The sequence below is a fragment of the Amphibalanus amphitrite genome, unplaced genomic scaffold (assembly GCF_019059575.1).
Source record: "Amphibalanus amphitrite isolate SeventyFive unplaced genomic scaffold, NRLGWU_Aamphi_draft 000090F_arrow, whole genome shotgun sequence".
Taxonomy (NCBI): Eukaryota; Metazoa; Arthropoda; class Thecostraca; order Balanomorpha; family Balanidae; genus Amphibalanus; species Amphibalanus amphitrite.
Window position 1 is genome coordinate 119,843 of NW_024881586.1, and position 19,223 is coordinate 139,065.

A 19,223-nucleotide genomic window follows, 5' to 3' on the forward strand; every position below is an offset into this window, starting at 1 on the left:
CGGAGCCGGTGCTAATGCTATGCGGGACAGCATATATTCAGGCGTTAGACAGCTAACGCCATCTATGATCTGGATTGAAAGCACAACTGCATGGCTTTACCGCATGCTGTCGCAGTAGCTCTGCTGGCCGACGAGGCGGCCAGTTTTCAAAACAGCTGTCACATAACATTTGCAGAAGAATCATTTGTCAGCCAACAAGTTTGCCTTTGTGGATCAGCAACCACAATGATGCTTCGTCAAATTACAAAACCATGGTAATTGCAAAGCTACGTACAGACAGGAATATTTTCGCCGTTCATACCAATCCGCTAAAATTCATGGGTCTCCTTTCTACGTAAGAACTTCTATTCACTATTAGTTGTGGATGAGCCGCCTCTATCACTTCACCCAAAGGCATATGCCCTGAAAGATCACGCATGTATTTGACGACCGAACTCCGGAGCCGATAATTCTCAGTAGGGTAACAGTATCCACAAGGCCCACAGCAAGCCGCGAGCGAGCATGGCTACCTGTCAACACGTTGGACCGAGTGCAACATGTGATGACATAACGACGGCCCTCGGATGAAAGACCACGCCTGTGCCACGGACCACTTACTGAAGACCAGGAATAACTGTGGACCAGTGACCAGACCACGTCTTTGCGGAGGACCAGGAATCACTTGTCTTACGGACCGAATTGCAAAGACCACGCTGTAACGACGAATCCAAAACATAACGTTTTCATATGCGCCGGGATGTCCAATATTACCGCATCACTTCTGTCCCATATAAACGGCACCAAACACTACACACGACTACATTTGCCGCACAAAGCGGCCAAGGCGCTATTGACGACCCCACGACAAACTCCAGTATCGAACCCAGCACCTGAACGACCCCACTCCACTCCACGAGATGCGGACACTCACACTCAGCGACTAGACGGCCGGCCGGCGGCGCGATGGGTTAGACGGATAACGTCAGTTATCTCGGTACTGTGGCCTGGACGGACTGGGAGACACCAGTGAGTACAGGGTCCCGGCCCGAGCAGCTCACGACCGTACGTACCTCTCGGGTATAGTCACAGGGCGACATCAGGCCATTTTTATCATCCTCCCGAGATGACAGTCTCACCCACCCCGCTATTCAGGTCACAGGTAAGCCCACTACCAGATCGACCTTACACACGGAGGGACTGAATCAGTCTCGACGGCCGTTTCCACGCAGATTGTTCTATCTCGGCGCACAAGACAAAATGCTGTTGGTCCAATGGCATGCTATGAAATGCGTCCGGCATCGGGGCGCGGCTAGCACTCCCACCAGCATCTCAATACCGAGGAAACATGGCGGATTGATCACGAATAGACCTTGTTGTCACCATCTGACAATGTGGGCCAGTTTGGTGGCAGTTCTGTTACGCTAGAGCGGAAACCGTCGTATGTAGGCAATCGGCATCCCTAGTAGTCAACGTTAGGAGTCATCACGGACGGGGATGATCGATCAGGCTGGTACACTGTCCACCAGACATTACCAAATGACCTCCGAGTCCGGAAGACATCTTCATTCCCACTGTCTTTCAGTAATCTACTACAACCTAGCTCATTCCCGATGTAACGTCTGATCCAGTTACACTACCGGCCGGTGCACCACTAGTGCTGCCACCTGCCGGTCCGTCAGTGCTGCCACCTATCGCCGGCTTCTGTTTCTGCGCGGTGACGTTGCCGTAGATTGCCATGGCCTGGGACACCATGCTGGCCATGTTACCGGTGTCGGCCGGCAGAAGCATAGTGTTATTCTCCTTGGCCAGGCTCTGGAAGGCCCGCACGTACTGCTCGGCGATGGCCAGGGAGGCGGCATTCTGTCCGTTGGGCAGGGAGAGTGCCTCTGAGATGACGGCCAGCGACTGAGCGCGGGCGCGAGCCACAGAGAGCAGAGCCTCAGCCTCTCCCTCTGCCTTGTTGACCAGCTCCATACGAGCGGCCTCTGTGGACGTGAAACGGTGGAGTCAATGTGATTGAACTAGCAAAAGAATCTGGAATCTTTAAGCTTGGAAAGCTTTCATCTAACCGACAATTAGCAATCTCCCGAGACGCAAATAAACCCCGTGAATCCTGAACGAAAGACTGGCCTAGTAACACGCGCCACGCTCACTTCGATCAATGCATACACTCAGCACCACTGAGATTGAGGCTATAGACAGCACATGACCCAAACCATATACAGTTCGTTTGACATTTACATTTCAGCTACTGCAGACAAGCAGCTGAGGGCAGCTCCGTCACCAGAAGCGCTCATTGCAATCTGGTAACACTCAAGGGTTCTCAGATTTCGGCCTCTGGATCCATGGATCCCCCGACTCTGGCGGCCTCTGGAGGAGAGGATGGGGCGGGACAGAGCGACAGACTCACCCGATGCCAGGATGACGCTCTGTTTCTGTCCCTCTGCCACGTTGATCTCTGCAGTGCGCACTCCCTCCGACTCGAGGATGGCGGCTCGCTTCTTACGCTCAGCCTGCGCCTGCATCTGCATAGCCTCCTGCACATTCTGGGGCAGCTTGATGTCACCTGACGGAGGAAAAGGCGAGATTTAGGTCGGTGACGACATAACGCACTCTCAGTGATGCATACACTTGAATATTCGGAATTCTCCAAACTGTACAGGAAATCCGTGAGCATGCACTATGACGATCGTATGTGATGACAGCGCGAACAATTTTTCATTCCCTAAAACGAAAAGGCCGGCCATTAATCAATTCTTATACATTTTCGCGAATAATATAGTTATCGCTACCAGAAAATAACCGATAGGTAGATTAATGTAAAGGATAAAAACGCCTACCATCAGCTACACTGTAAAAGATACCATATTATTAAGAACCATATATTAAAAGAACCCTGGCAACTACTCACGAATTTCGTATCGGAGGCAGGTGATGCCCCAGCACTCGCTAGCCTTGTTGATGGACTCCACGATGGCGATGTTGAGACTCTCACGCTCCCTGAACACGTTGTCCAGCTGGATCTTACCCAGTTCGGACCTGGCGAAACAGACAGTCGGTGTCAGGCGAGAATACGGTTCAAATATGGCGCATAGACCAATGGAAACCAGGCTCAGCATAGCTAATGGTCAGTGAGCCAGCTCTGGGTAACTCTCAACTCGCAGGATTCTTCCATTGAGGGGCATTGACTCTGCGATCATGCGTGTTAGAATCTGTTAGATTGTATGCACGAAATACAAGCAACAGCAAAACGACGAAATACGTGGCAGTTTGCAAAAGAGATTGCACTCGCAGCCATAAAGAGTTCATGTTAACACTTAATCGTGCCAAGCACAGCGATCTATATCAATATGCTCCGATATGCTAAACCCAGCAACCCATACAACTAGCTACCAGCGGCACCACCCCCTTCACCCGTCCCCTATCGCGCAATAAAGACTCCGCGATCATTATGGCTGTTCTCCTGTGGATAGGCCGCCGGTGGACCCATCAGCGCGCGGCTGAGCCGGACTCTCACCTCATGGTGGTCTGGGCCAGCTGAGTGATGGCAAACTCAGGGTCCTCCACACCGTACGAGGCCTTGTACGGGTCCACCACGCGCAGAAAGAGCACGCCGTCGATGGCCAGAGTGACGTTGTCTGATAACACGGGAGGCAGGTTAGAGGAGAGAACCGCTCAGTTTTTAGATTGACACAAATAACGAAAGAAGGGCGTCCAAAGACCACGGTCCGACAATCTTTCATCATCACGTGAAATATGAGCGGGCGCAAAATGGAGTAGAAATCGCGGTTCAAAATGTAGAAATCAATGAACTCATCCTCATGCCACCTTAAATAACGTCTAGGATGACAACGGCTGATAATTTGGCCCAGTGGTGATCAGTAGTGATTAACCGGCCAGGGCTATATTGTAAGAGAAAGATGTTTCGTCTCTCGCCGCATTCAAATACTCTTGAAAAACGGCTAGTTCAACCTGTTTCGCATTCATTACCCATTATAACCAGCTATTGGGTCTAGGACAGTCCTGTCTCACCTGCTGTGATAGGTCATCCAGGAGTCCTGCCGTAGCTCACCTCACTTCAGCCGCGACGGGCCATCTCACCTGAGGTGATCGCCGACTGTTGCGGGATGTCGATGGCCTGCTCCTTCATGTTCTGCACGTACTTGACGCGGTCCACCACGGGCAGCAGCAGGTTCAGGCCGGGCTCCATGACGTGCGAGTACTTGCCCATCCGCTCCACCACCCATGCCTGTCGCGGCGGCCAGCGGCCCGGCCGTTAGATAGTGCAAACACGCATAGATGGGACCGGAGCCGCCGTTTACCAGTCTGGACCCCGCGTGCAGCTCAGAAACGTACCGGATAAACATAACAGCAACGGCAAACATAATAAAACGATAAAAAACTCAGTCCGACCATGTTTGAAAACAGCGGTGTGAAAATGAATCGTAATGAAGTAAAACAGAATGGCGAATGGAGACGAGATGAAACAGCGAAACAAAACTGACTGACCCCCAAGACCATCCGACTGGCCACTGACACTATCTCATTTGCCCCGTTTCGATGATCGTGTTATTACGGTGTAATGCGTCCGTCAAATAGGATAAATAGAATGCAACATTTCGATCGAATGATAATATTTTATGTGTGACTGTGATGCCATATTCATTATTCAGTGTTGCCATCTCATGGAGAGGGAACGTAATGATGAAATGATTGATGTGGATAAACAAACGTAATAAAGATAATCACAGAAATAAGATGAATACAGTAAAAACGCAACGAAGTTAAAACCAGCAGATATCTGCCGCAGCCCAAAAGCGCCGTAGGTAACCAAATTTCAGATCCTGGGACTTCAGAGCTCAGAGCCCGCCACCTGGACGATGTCAAAAAGCCAACGTGGCAGAACGATGCCGAATAACTGCACATGACAAAACACAGATACGTGTGACCATAAATTAAAACCGCAGTAGCCCATTGACTAATTGACGCGAAACAGAGGGTACCTCCGTCACGCAAGCAACAACCTTCCTTATTTAGGTGAAGGTACCTGCAGCAATTGATTTACAATGACGCTATTTGCCAATAGAAAAAAAAAACTTGAACGCCACTCGCTGCGTCCAGTCGTCACGTCACACAGCCGAGTGCCAACAAACTCCCATTAAACGGCGGGCAAACTCGTCTACACTAGCCAAGCTAGCTCAACACCTCATTATGAGCTCTCATCGCACTGCAGTCGACACAAACACTCAACACCGAGCCTCACTGCAGCCGCCACTCGCCAGCCCAACACTCCAACACCGAGCTTTTGCCGTGCACCTGCCCCAGCCAGCTACCTTGGGTTACTGCCCCGGTCGGCTACCTTGGGTTACTGCCGGTATGTTAGCCAGCTCAATGGGCATCTCTCGCAGGTTATGAACGTATCGAACGCGGTCGACCAGCGGGGCGAGAACGGCCATCCCCGGCTCCAGAACCCGGCTGAACTTGCCCATTCGTTCCACAATCCATGCCTGCCGCCCAGGGCAGGTCATGAGATAACTGACCATACAAGCCGGCAGCCAGGCTGTCACATAATGGAAGTTAACTAGAAAAAACTGGTGCTTCTATCAAGCAAGTTTCACAGCTACCTGATAATAGCAAGTAGTAGCTCAACACCCACATTCAAGGTGAAGAGGCTCTTGTTAATTCATGCTTTTGTTTTAAATTTCCTTTTAATTAATAGTCACTTAAAATTTTTGATCTTAACAAAGGTATTTGTCAAAGCAGATGGTTATTTGCATTCTGTCTCCCAATCACACACACTCACCTCCTGCTGGGGAACAAACATGATGACTGTGTTCATTGGCGTGGAGTGGCGCAGTCGGACCTGGCTTACACGAGCCCTGCCAGCGGGTGAGTCCAGGGCTACAGACATCTCACCAGGCTTCAGCAGCGAGCTGCCACGCTGCAGAATGATTGGGTGAGTTAAGTGAATGCTGAATACACTGGAAGGTGATAACTTTGAAATCTGTAAATACCTACGGAATAGAGCTTTGAAGCCAAGAGGGGTTGGCCACAGACCAGTGTTGTTATTCTAGGCCCTTGCGTCAAAGGTGGAGAGCTGAAATGTCTCACTTCTTGGGTCACCATAAGTTCAAGGAATTCCAGAGGTCTGAGCACCTATGGGTGAAATGTTTAACAATTGTATCCCTTCGAATTCAGATAATATTTCCTTATCTTTGATGTACGTATTGGTATTATATAACAAAAAAAATCATACCTGAACAGCACGCACTCCAACACGTCGTAATGCCAGCATTATGATCTTTGTGTCTGGAACGGCGACTTGTCTATCGATAAGAAGGCTTTAAATTTTACTAACTATTTTACTTAATATACAAAAACAATTCAAGTTCTAACACTTTCCCTTCCCAAAAGCAGGGGGGCGACACGGCTATTCGCGCAATGTATTAATTTATGGGCCGCGCGGGGCCTCGCGATGACGCGGCTGGAGGCAACTGCTCAGCGCGCTAGGATACTTCTGGCGGGGCGGGGCGCTGAACGGTGTGCAATGAATGGGTTATGGTCGGGCCGACAGAGATGAGGTATTGAATTTGAATTGACATCAGCAATCGGGTGGGGAAGGAGAACGTTCCTAATCGAGCTTGGGTTGGGGAAAGCCGAAAATATCGCGATCGGCTCATAGCTCAGACAGGGCCGGGTGCCGTACCATGTGTTGTATACATATTTAGGCGGGCAGACAGAGATGAGTTATTGGATTTAAATTCACCTTACCATCGGTTTCTGGTGGGGTTTGAAAATGGTTTTAGTCAAGCTCGGAGTGGGGCAACCCACTGGCGGATCCAGGGGAAGGCATTTGGGGCAAATGTCTTCCCCCACATTGGCAGCGCCCGAAATCGCTTTTCGAGAATCAAAGAAAACTTCACAACTTTTCTGAGGAAATGTTGGTTAATCACACTGCACAGCAGTGCGCAAGGAATCGAAATCAGAGTTTTTTTTTAAATTAATTCCGAGAAACCTTTTTTGGGGTAAGCCCCCGCAGTGTCCAAGACCGCTTCCTGGATCCGCCAGTTGTGAATAAGTCACGGTCGATACCGAGCTTCGGCGGGACCAGGCGCTGTATACGTTGTTCTTTCAATGAAGAGGTGGACAGACACCTAGCCCCACATCCTACTGCTATGCCCGTGCTTCTGTGGGTGAAGCACTAAAGCATCACGGAATCCCACAGGACCTGCGAGTCGACGAGGTGGGCCGCTTTGGCCGCCGGGTACTGCAGCTCCCTGGAGTTGCCTGGGACCGATGGCAAAACAACAGCTCCGGCGGTGCCCCTATGGGTCGTAGTAATTAGCGAATTCCTGTAATGTAGAGATCATATCCTCAATAATCTCCATTACCATTTTATATTCCTAAACAGTACCTATGACAGAACAATTATGCTTGCCTGCGTTCAGGCATTACCTCTGATGGTCATACGTCCAGTAAAACATGTGTTGTCTGTCAAACAACAATCGACGACGGGATCTCTTCTCATTATCTCTTAAGCCATCGGTTGTCAATTCACCCACCCCGTTTCCCTAAAAATAGACGGTCAGATTCGGCCTGGGTCCTTACGACCCCTCTAGATTAGCCAGAGACGGGATCGGATCGCCGTTATTGCACCCGTCTTAGTGTCTTTAATACTATGACAGCTTCGACCACGGACTTCGGACGGGGTGATCGTTCCACGAATGTACGAACCATCCAGGCCTAGAGTGCATCGAGGTTTAAAAGAATGCAGTCTGTAGATCAATAAACATAACAATGGTGGTATACAACCACATTAAAATATCTCCCCGGCTCCCGCAACGTTCCAACGCCCCTCCGTTATGCATTCGCCTTGTGTGTCCGCCGAGCCGGCTTGCCTCCAATGACGTCATCGGCCGGCCGGCGGCGTTCAAGGTCAAACGGCTGGTGTCCTTACCTGGAGTTCTATAGCCTTGCCCAAAAGCTCCAAGATCACGCCGCCGGCTCACACAACACGCGCTGTCGCCCCGCCGCCGAATGCAACACTTGCGCCGAGCGTCACAGGTGCGCAATATCTGGCAGCATAGGTTCTGGCGAAACAGCTGATGAAATTCCCAAGGTCAGGGACGACACCGCTAAATTATGTTTTCGTTATGATGATAAAAGAATCTAAACTAACTTGTAAAATCAGAAACAAAATACCCTATGTACACTTCAAAAATGAAATCTTATTTTGATAAACATTTTTATTTAGATTTCAGGTATTGAAACGTTGAGTTGAGCATTGTTGATAAGATTATCAGGAGTATGAAAAATAACCTCTTGCTCATATCTGAAGGAATTAAAAAATTAAAGACCAATATATATTCGGGCGTGGCCCTTCCTCAGTGGTACAGTGTTACAATGGAACAAGAGAGACGTATGTGACACACCAAATACGTCACATACGTCTCTCTTGTTCCATTGTAACACTAACCCGGTTTACATAGCATTTTTGACGAGGCTCTAGCTCGTTAATTTGGCAATAATTTCGATGCAGTGGTCTTCAAATATTTAGAGGGGATCATTTTGTAAATTGTTAAGCACCATTGGCATCTTTTGCAACATCACGGACGGAGATATAAGCTTGCAACAAACCCTATGTAAACCGGTCTACTGTACCACTGAGGAAGGGCCACGCCCGAATATATATTGGTCTTTAATTTTTTAATTCCTTCAGATATGAGCAAGAGGTTATTTTTCATACTCCTGATAATATTTTTATTTAGATATTTAAATTATGTAAATCACAGGCTAATCCCGAGAACACCACTGGCCCGACACGGCGCATCAGCTGCCTGTACTGGTAGACTGTACCGCCGGGCAGGACTGCGCTGCGGAACAGCATTATCCAGTGCCTTGCCAGGCCGGCCTGCCTGAGGCCGACGGCCGGTGCCTTCTTATGGGGAGGAGAGGACTCGAGACTCGGAAGTGCGCAACATTTTGATTTGGCGCTTATAACAAAATAAAGCATTTGAGAACACCGGAGCATTCCCATGGCCATGACCCGTAGGTACCTAAGTAGGTAGGTGCTCTGTCCCCCTACCAAATCGTTTGTTATCTTCCCTTAGGAAGGTATAGATAATAGCAAAATAGTTATACTACCCATCAGCGGCCTTGCCTCTACAAAATGAATCACACCATTCGCTTTCTACCGCCACTCCCCCGACTTACTAGAAGTGTGATCTTCCCCGAGCGGATCTCGTGCAGTAGTCGTCGGAGCTGGACAAGCTCCACCTCGCTGGCCGGCACTACTGCCCCGCTGCTGTGCCGTGTCTCCGTATCTCCAAACGTTACACTCCTGGGCCTTCGGGAGTTTGCCGAGCCGTCATACAGGCTGTACGAGTAAGAGTTGGAGAGATCGTAGGGGTTAGCAGTCGCTCCAGGTTGGAGATGCCGACAGTTTGAGGCAGGCCAGGGGAGGTCCGGGTCGGGCCCGCCGCTGATGCTAGCCTCAGACGCGCTGAGGCTGTCATCCAGAGGTCGGGTCCGTATCACCCGACCCCTATCCGTGGCAAGCCTGGCCGTAGGTCGTGGGTGATCACTAGTTTCATCAGCTACTGAAGAATCACCGCCACCAGCCTTGCGGTTATCGGAGTAACCGTCACGAACCAAGTAACTAACCCTTCCAGTTCCTTCCGATTTGTGTGGCCGGTCAAACCTCAAACCTGACTCCTGGAAACTCTGCTGTAACGCCACACTTTCCAGCCGTCGATTCAGCGACTCCAGCCGATCATCGGAGACGTCAGCTGTTTGTGACGTCACTCGTGCGTCGGTGACGTTAGATGAGTGTGACGTCATCGGCCGAACTCCGGTCATGTCCAGGTAGGGGCTCTCATCCAATTGGTGGGGGAGGGTTGAGGCAGGGAAGCTGTGAGGTCGTGCTGCTTTGTAAGCCCACAGTGGATCAGAATATGGCGAGCGCGAGGCTGGTGAGGGCTGTTTGTTCTCGTTCGTATGACACGACGTTGATCGATGATGAACGTCTCGATCCACTGACTTTGGTGGGGATCGTTCAGCATCTGCCGGGCGGTGAGCAGGTAGTGTGGCATGTTCATACACTGCTCCCTCTAATCGCTGCTCTAATGAGGACACCAACTGCTCCAGCAACGTCCATATGTCTTCAGACGACTCGGTATCCAGATTATCCACCCCGACCTCCGCTGAGGAATACACATGGTCTCCATAGGCAGTAAGAACCCCAGGCGACTTAGACCGACGCCGTTGCTCATTTCTTTCCGTCTCCGTCAGCCTCTGGTCTAGTGGAGGTAGCGGTGGCGGTGCATTCACTGGTGGTGGCGGAAGTGAGGGTGTCTCGGGTGGCACCACAGCCGTGTAAAAAGACTCGATGCTCGCCAGAGAGGCCAGCTGTTTCTCGGAGACAGAGCGGGCCAGTCGACTGACGGGTCGGGAGCGTGGTCGAACTCGCAGGGAGCGGCGTAGACGGGCCAGCAGTGCCCGGGAGGCGGTCAGTCGCTGCCGGGGAGGCGGGGAGGACGGGAGGAGGGACGGGGAGGCCTGTCGGGGAGGCGGGGGTTCAAACATAGGAACGGACGGCTCAGCATTGACGCCTCGGCTCGTGTCTTGAAGGTTGGGCTCTCGCGACGAAGAGTCGGTGTTACAAGGCCCACCCGACGAATCCAAAACGTATTCCCTTTTGGATCTGTCATGTTCGGCTCCTGCTGTCTTCTTTGATGTTGACCTGAAAGCCCCGAGCTTGCTGCGTCGTATCGAGCTGGGTTGTGAGCGTGACCGTTTGTCTGGTTCCGGGGAGCTCTCCCGCACCGACTTTCGGATCGAGAATTTCTTCAGCCACTTTTTGCTGCGTTTGGTTTTTGCTCGAGAGTTTGGTTGATCTTCGGAGTCTGAATCACAGTCTTTCTTCTTGTCCATGTTTTGACTGGTCTTGTCAGACACCTTACGTCATGTCACATCAGTGACATCACTACCACATCACTATTATCCCAGTCACATCACTGCCGCTGCACGATCGTCACCACCGCGTTCCTATCGCCACCCAACACCCACTCACACGTGTCAGAATCGCCGCGCCTGTAGCGGAGCGCGTCACATTTGTCGTTGTCGGGTTGGTCCGGGTCCGGGGTCTGAGTTACAGGTGCGGACGCCGCCATTATGCGGCATTATACCAAGGGCACAGAACAGCTGTGGAAGGAGGCCATACACAGTTGGTAAGGGGCAGCGGCGGGCCTATACAGCAGGCAGCTGTACAAAGGTCTGTAGTTGTACAGCGGCGAGGTCTGTGTACAGGGAGGTCGGGAAAGACGTCAGTACGGCGGCCGCCGGCCAGTACTGTACGGGTGAATAAGAGCCGCCCGAGCTACACGGATGAACCCCGTCCTTCGTTTCCATTCTTAGGACAACTCCTTCTCCTCCACACCGCAAACCTCGGGCCGGGCTGGACAGGCACCTTTATCTCATACGGGCTGCTCTTCTGGAGCGGCCCCGCTGCTCCCAAGCGAACATACCCCGTAGCCGGGTGCGGTGAGTACTTATGGGGCTGATCGGCCTGTCCTTCGGGACGGGCTCAGCCTCGGTGATTCACTAGCTAGGGTGACTCCCCAGTACCAAGACCAATGTCTCCCCCAGCCCCCTAACCCTCGCCGGACCTATCACCTATCCCTCGCCGGCCGAGGGGGGGGGGCGGGTGCCGCCCCCCCATAGGGTTTTTTCGCGATAGCTCCGAACACGCTGGCGATTGAGAGCTGAAACTTGGCATACCTGACCTTTGATCCAAGCCGGATCTTTTGACACCAACCGCATTTTTGGGTCAGGTCAGGTCACTGACCTATGACGTCATAAGTGAACCTTTGCACGGTCTTCAGATGTCGCAACTTCGCAACGCCCTCACTGCCAGAGGAGATGTCACAGGGAAATGAAACTTGCAGGATCTAGTATCCATTATGAGTCCCACACCTTGTACATCTCGGATTTTTCCTAAAGGTCATATGAGGTCAGGTCATTTTCGTGACCTCACCATTATAAGTCAATGGGGAAAAATGAAAACTGCTATTTTGGCGCCGGGAACGATCTCCAACTATCTCAAGCACACAGAATCGTGATTTGATGCACTCCTTGCAAGGTTAGATGCGTCACTTTTGCAATGTTGACCTTACGTGACGTCATTTATGACGTCATCAAGGTCATATTAGTTTTTCGTCAATAACTCTTGATCAAATTGAGCTAGCGAGTCGGGAAAGCCACCAATGGACTCAGGAAGACCTGCCGAATCGAATGATATGCGACATGACCTCTTTCGACCAACTTCGTGACCTGGGGGTGCTGACCTGACCTTGACCTGGGGTCAACACCCCAAGTTGACTTGACCCGGACAAAAAGTATATCATTCGACGCGCCTGAGCGAGACGAACACGATGCTGCCAAAATCGGCGCTCTGCGGCCGTTTTTGCGAAGTTATTCACCAAAAACTGAACCGTACCTTGGGGCACTTGACCTGACCTCAGAGGTCACCGGTTGACCTAGGACCTTAAAATCGGGTACCAATCTCTGCGTCTCGTAACGGCGCACACGCTCGTTTTTTCCGCGACGCGCTAGCTCCACCAAGGGCGAAACGGCGAGGGGGGGTCGTACCCGCCCCCCCCCCCTCGGCCGGCGCGTATGTAGAAAACCAATAGGTCCGGCGAGGGCTATTGGTTTTCTACATACGCGCCGGCCGAGGGGAGTGGGGGCGGCGGGTACGACCCTCGTCGCCGTTTCGCCCCTGGTGGAGCTAGCGCGTCGCAGAAAAAAAAAACGAGCGTGTACGCCGTTACGAAACGCAGAAATTGATACCCGAGTTCAAGGTCCTAGGTCAACCGGTGACCTCTGAGGTCAGGTCAAGTGTGCCAAGGTGCGGTTCCATTTTTGGTGAATAACTTCGCAAAAAAAAAACGGCCAAAGAGCCGCGATTTTGGCAGTATGGTGTTCGCCTCGCTCAGGCGAACACCATACGGCATACCATATATGCTTTTTGTTTGGATGAGGGCAACTTAGGGTGTTGACCTCGGGTCACGGTCAGGTCAGCGCCCCCAGGTCACGAAATTGGTCGAAGGAGAGCATGTTGCATATCATTCGATTCGGCAGGTCTTCCTGAGTCCATGGGTGGCTTTCCCAACTCGCTAGCTCAATTTAATCGGGAGTTATTGACGAAAAACTAATATGACCCTAATGACGTCATAAATGACGTCACGCAAGGTCAACATTGCAAAACTGACGCATCAAACCTTGCAAGGAGTGCATGAAAGCACGATTCTGTGTGCTTGAGATAGTTGGAGATCGTTCCCGGCGCCAGAATAGCAGTTTTCATTTTTCCCCATTGACTTACATATACCTAATGGAGAGGTCACGAAAACGACCTGACCTCATATGACCTTTAGGAAAAGTCCGAGATATACAAGTTGTGAGAATCCTAATGGATGCTAGGTCCTGCAAGTTTCATTTCCCTGTAAAAGCTCCTCTGGCAGTGAGGGCGTTGCGAAGTTGCGACATCTGAAGACCGTACAGAGGTTCACTTAACCCTCGCCCGTAAACGGCGATCTGCCACCTTCGCCCATGCAGGGGGGGGGGGGGTTGGTGCGACCCCCCCTTGGCGTTTGAAAACGGAGCGTCGTAGAGCTTAGCGGAAAAGACCAACGGATTGCTCTCGCCGAGATCTCGCGATTGGTGGTATATTTTTTGGTCCTAGGTCAACATTTGACCTACTTTTGACCGGTCAAAGGTCAAATTTTCGGAAAAAATAGACTTTTTCAACTTTCCGCGGCGATTGCGGCAAAACGGTGGGAGATATCGACTTGAAACCTTCACTATCGTATTCCTTGATCAATTCTCTATCGTTTGGTATGTATTTCGTTTCCCTAGCTCTAAAAATGGCGCGTTGGGAGCGCCGGAAGTCGGCAAGGTCACAGTCGGCGGCAGAAATTCGAAAAATCAAAATTTAAATTTTTGAAATCTGATTGTATTTTTGGATTTGGGAGGTCCATTTGCTCCCTATAGAAGCTAATATTGCTGCATATTCCCATTGAGGTGACAAGAATTAGCAAAATAGTGGTTCGGGCGCTTTTCAAAAATAGTACCGGACGCTGTTCCTCTTGTGACGTCATAGCTCCGTGACCTGACCTGACTCGGTCAAGTTTCTTATACCATATGATAGCCAATACTTGCCCCAACATGCATGGGAAGTTTCATCACGATCCATCAACCGATGTCCGTACCACCGGCAGGAAACCTCGGGCGTTGGCACTCAGTTTGTGAAAATCCGGCCGGAGGCTGTTCCCTTTGTGACGTCATAACTCCGTGACCTGAGATGACCCGGTCAAATTTTTTTTATCAAAAGATGCGCAAGGTTTGCCCCATAAGGTACCCAAAATTGGCGGCGCTGCGCGCCGCCGTTTTTGCACTATTTCCGAAAAGCCTTAGGGGGGGGGGGGGTTGCACCAACCCCCCCCTACATGGGCGAGGGTTAAGACGTCATAGGTCAGTGACCTGACCTGACCCGAAAATGCGGTTGTTGGCAAAAGATCCGGCTTGAATCAAAGGTCAGGTATGCCAAGTTTCAGCTCTCTATCGCCAGCGTGTTCGGAGCTATCGCGAAAAAAAACCTATGGGGGGAAGGGGCACCCGACCCCCCCCCCCCCCTCGGCCAGCGAGGGCTAATTTCTATCACCCTTCCGGCTCTAAAATGGTCTGGTCAGACCGAAAGGGCCTAACTCAAAAAGTCAAAATAATAAATAAATAAATAAATAAATGAGTGAATAAATGAAACAAATACACGGATGAGACAATGGCTCTGAGACTGACAGCAATTGATAAAGGTGACATGATGCAGTTATTTAAAGTTTATTTCGACTTTGTTCTTAGAATGGGGGACTCAGGTCAGCGTTCAACTTTCGAGCTATCCGACCATTTTTCCCTACTGAGATTGATGAAATTAAAAGACCACCTCTTTCGAAAGAAAATGATTCTACTTGCTTCAAATTATCTAATAAGATTATATAAATAAACCCTACCCTCCATTCCTTCTGTTCACCCTCTGGAGAGTAACATCACCGAAGTGGCTTACTTGACCCTCAGCCCTTTTCCAGTGGCTTGATCGAATCTTTTAGTTTTCTCTTCAGCATTATTTCTACTGGTTTTCTTACTGTCGACTATTTTTACAAGTCATGATATTAGACACGAAGTTATGGACGCCAAATGGCCTTTGTCGCCAAGGCGTCCTAAAACTCATACCATCACCATCATACCCTCCATGCATTCCCGCAGATCGGCTCTTCTGGTCAAACATCGGCTCCTGGGGCCTCTTCTTCAGCTTTTGAGGGCTCTTCGGGAACGATGGGGAACAATGAGCTCTGAGAGCCACCAAAAGACTTTCGGGCCCACGCCGATGTATGAGACCCCTCACCAACTTCAAAAGGACCTTCCAAAAAGGTGACTAAAAGATTGCACAGTTCGAATGCTAAGACTGACGTGATTGTCGATTTTCACATTTGCAGTCGATTTGCAGAGATTCACCTACCTATGGACGTCTTAGGTCAGTGACCCGACCTGACCTGAAAATGCGGTTGGTGTCACAAGATGAATACAGGGTCAGGTGTGCTAGATTTCAGCTATCTCCAGAATGCTCCGAGCAATTGCGAAAAAACAGCGTATGGGGGCGGCATAATGTGAATTGTGACGGATATCAAATAACATAAAAAGTAAATTAGTGTACCTAAACTGGAACAGCTAGACCCGATAAAGCCACCCTCTGGAAGCGAGTCCCCCGCGATATCTCACCTGGTCAGCTGGCCTGTTCGGCCCGTCAAACTCGTGCAGCTCCTCAATGAACACTCCGCTCTCCGCCGACACCATCAGCTGGCTGTCCTGTCCTGCCCCGTCGGCGGACGGCTCCCACTCCCTCAACTTCTCCCTCAACTGGTGCGTCCTCTTCAGCTGGTTGTACCGCGCGTCGGAGAGGCTCGTCTGACCCGGCTCCTCCGCCAGCGTCGAGAGTGACGCGTCGGAGATGACAGAATCCGCGTCGTCGCCTCGCGCTGCGTGCTTGTGACCCTGCGCCACCTCGGACGGACTCATGTAGATTGGTTCCGGATCGGCCATGGCTGCTCTGGAGGGGAGGGTGTCCAGCGGAGGTGGCTCCGGATACCACGGACGGGCCGGAGCCGGAGTCGTGTATTGCGCCAGCTCGCCGTACCAGGGGCGGTCCGAGTCAGAGCGAGACCCGACCGGGAGCAGACTCGGGTACAGGTCCGTCTCCGGGACACTCTTGATCCCACCGCGTCCGAAGCTCATGAGCGAGCCGCTGTGAGCGGGGACTCACACCTGTGTGCGGCTGCCGTCTATCCGAGGGTGAACAGGTCACCGCCTCGGGCAAGAAGGGAGCGCGGGGCGCCGCTGAGGTGCTCACTGCTCTCTGCGGCGCTGGTAGGCGGTCGGGCGGGCGGGACACAGGTGCGAACACACCTGCCCAAGTGTGACGGCGCGGACACTGAGGGGGGGGGGGGGGCACTGAGTCAGGTAGGGGGGGGGGAGAGGGGATACACAGGCGAGGTCGACCAAGGTCACCCAGGCATTGCCCATGCGCTGTCCACTCATAGGAGACACAAAGAGTGAGGAAAAGAAAAAACGACACTAACAAAGTCGTGAGACATTTCTCACGTTCCCTTCTACGAACTCTGTATAAATTATCAATGCCGAAAGTGAATCACGCTTTTGACCAAACACATTTGTACAAAAGAAAAACTTTATTTTTCCGAAAATACACACGTCATACAATATACATTGAGCCGTCATAATTTTGATTTTCCAGAACACGAATGACGCTAAGTTGCGTTGAAAATACGAAATAAATACATCTTCTGATGGGTGTCCTAACTACCCCAACCAATACATCGATAAATACAGCACACCACATCTATAAGATATTATGGAACAGCCAGAATTGAGCCAATCACACTGCAGACAGCTAGCACATGAGATGTCATGGTCCGACGCTTAGGACAACGATCAGTGGAGGACGCCATAGAATCGGATGGCCATCGAGGAGAGGAAATGCCACGGTCGCCAGCGGGCGAGTTCGGACGGAATGGAGACTGACGCTGTTTGTAGAAGATGGATGTTCATAGACGGACAGGCCTCCGACAAGATACTGATTGTAGCGATCTTCTATTCGAGCCTGGCTGCTCGGAGGAGACGGTTCACACACACGACAGAGTGGAGACTTAAGACGCGGTGCTCAGAGTGATTCGCTACCACCTGTTAGTGCTAAAGTACACTGAGATTAGATACTGAGGCTACTAACACAACACTGCCACGTAGAAAACACTACACAAAACATTGATGTATGTAGGAATACGGATATACTGACGGGTAGGATGGGGGTTGCGCATGCAAAGTAATATAACACAGATCAACGTGGGAGCCACTACGGAACTGAAAATATATTCAGTGTGTACTTCCCTAAATATATCTGACGGCGCCTAAATATATCTGACAATGCCCATTGAACAAAATCTAACCACAACATTGTACCTGTCATGAAGCTCGTGAAATGTCTTTTACACTGCTATTAAGCTATGGCCTGTAGACAGCACACTGAACATCAAAACACTGATACACGTATTGTAGTATGCTTGGAAGGAGCAGTACTGCCAGATGATTGCCAATTAACTATGTCTGCAAAGGACCTCTGTTCCATTACTTCCGCTTGCTACGAAAATAATGCGGCATTTCGTGATACCCGTTCCATACACCGTTCCCAAACACTTCAGAACTGATTCCTAGGACAGGAACAACCAGTAGTCACCAGGTCAGCCTGTCAGCTTCTACACACACTAAATTACGACATATTGAAAACATTCAGGAGCCTAACCTTACATCTTAAGCTACACCGATGACATCTAGAACTGAACTGGCACTTCAATAAACAGAAAAATACTATAGCACATGAAACAGTCATCTAGACCGAACTTTTACAGGCTTCAGAGGACAACCAGAGGAAGATATGGGTAGGTTTCTGGCTAAATCACTCGACTTGATCGCTGGTAGCCACGCTGTTAGGAAAAGACGGAAGCTTCGTACGATTCTTATAGCCAGTGTTAAGTGTTAGACTTCAACGCTGCACAAACGTGCAGTATTCTGTAGATTAGCATAGGTGATTGTCTGGCAGTGAAGTTGACCGTCCTTATGTACTGAATCATTTCGTCTACAAAAGTGACTGCGCCCAGTTATTGTGAAAAATGTCTCACAACCAATGCCAAATCAATTTGCACTATGTTCTGTGGTGTGGTGAAAGCATCCTATGACGAAACAGCCTACCCAATAACCATGTTATGCGGCGTGATGGTTTAAGTATTGTCTTGTAAGTGATATGTTCTAACCGAGTACTATCCTGGCCAAATACGTAGGTACGGAGATACCACAGCCCGCAGTTCTGCCCAACGTGGCTCGGTTTTCATCAGTATAAGAGCATCCCACCATTCACCATTCCCGCAGAGCCTCTGGTACAGCTTTCGACAGTTTGATAGTCGGTCAAACCTCGATAGCCCGGGTCACGTCAGCCCGAAGACGGCCACTATACCGGTGAGTAGTGTCCGCTCTAGTGTCCGCCCAGCATATCCTCCAGGGAGGCGCCCGGCAGGCCGAAGAAGTGCTTGACCTCTGCGTCTCCGGCGGGCATGCAGTGGGGCGGACAGGTGCCCAGCTGCTCGGCAATCTTGGACATCAGCTGGAGGAGGGAGAAGGCAGGTGTTAGAGGTTCGTCAGGTAGAGTGAGACCTACACACTGCACCAACTGAGACTCAGCAGGTAGAGTGGGAGATAAGGAGGCACACTCTGTAGAGGGGAGGGATATGGCGTGAGGTGATGCCAGGTCACTAAGTAACTAAACAAACTAATGCACAAAATCGTTATACATAATGGTAATGCCAGGTCATACATAAATTATTCGGTGTTAACAAAATTAGACCACCAAACATTGTTTACGAAACACAAACTCGAAAAAAATGAACTCTAAGCGAACATAGGTAGATGGCACAAATTTAACCAAGAATCAAGAATCAAGAAGAATCAAGGTTGTTTGGGCTCTGGAAGAAGACGTCGAGGTCTATGTTGTAGCCCATTTCTTTTTTGAATCACGCGTTTTTCTACATCAGTTTGATTTCTCTTGGGTCAGTCTTGTCTGTCTGCCCGATGTT

At 50.5% G+C, this 19,223-nt stretch overlaps 2 protein-coding genes across 12 annotated transcripts in view; both read right to left on the reverse strand.

The window, feature by feature from the left end:
* Window positions 1–400: 400 nt before the first annotated feature.
* On the reverse strand, window positions 401–16,518 carry LOC122380037 (stomatin-like protein 2, mitochondrial). 4 transcript variants are annotated; one of them, XM_043362780.1, is made up of 7 exons: window positions 15,808–16,518; window positions 5,783–5,920; window positions 4,081–4,228; window positions 3,497–3,617; window positions 2,891–3,018; window positions 2,390–2,545; window positions 401–1,964 (listed from the first exon to the last, which is right to left on the reverse strand). In XM_043362780.1, the coding sequence occupies exons 1-7, from the start codon at window positions 16,318–16,320 to the stop codon at window positions 1,576–1,578; spliced, it is 1,593 nt and encodes a 530-aa protein (XP_043218715.1). In that variant the 5' UTR covers window positions 16,321–16,518; the 3' UTR covers window positions 401–1,575. The 4 variants fall into 4 exon arrangements, with proteins under 4 accessions (XP_043218715.1, XP_043218714.1, XP_043218717.1 ...); XM_043362779.1 differs by lacking the exon at window positions 4,081–4,228 and adding an exon at window positions 5,339–5,486 and having other exon boundaries at window positions 15,808–16,440; XM_043362782.1 differs by lacking the exon at window positions 15,808–16,518 and adding an exon at window positions 7,937–8,017.
* A 235-nt stretch (window positions 16,519–16,753) lies between these two features.
* LOC122380038 (cryptochrome-1-like) overlaps window positions 16,754–19,223 on the reverse strand; it is a 29,684-nt gene continuing 27,214 nt past the window's right edge. For all 8 annotated transcript variants that reach the window (XM_043362784.1, XM_043362788.1, XM_043362789.1 and 5 more), the window contains one exon: window positions 16,754–18,754. In XM_043362784.1, the coding sequence (XP_043218719.1) occupies window positions 18,626–18,754 (129 nt within the window). In that variant the 3' untranslated portion in view covers window positions 16,754–18,625. The remainder of the gene's footprint in view (window positions 18,755–19,223) is intronic.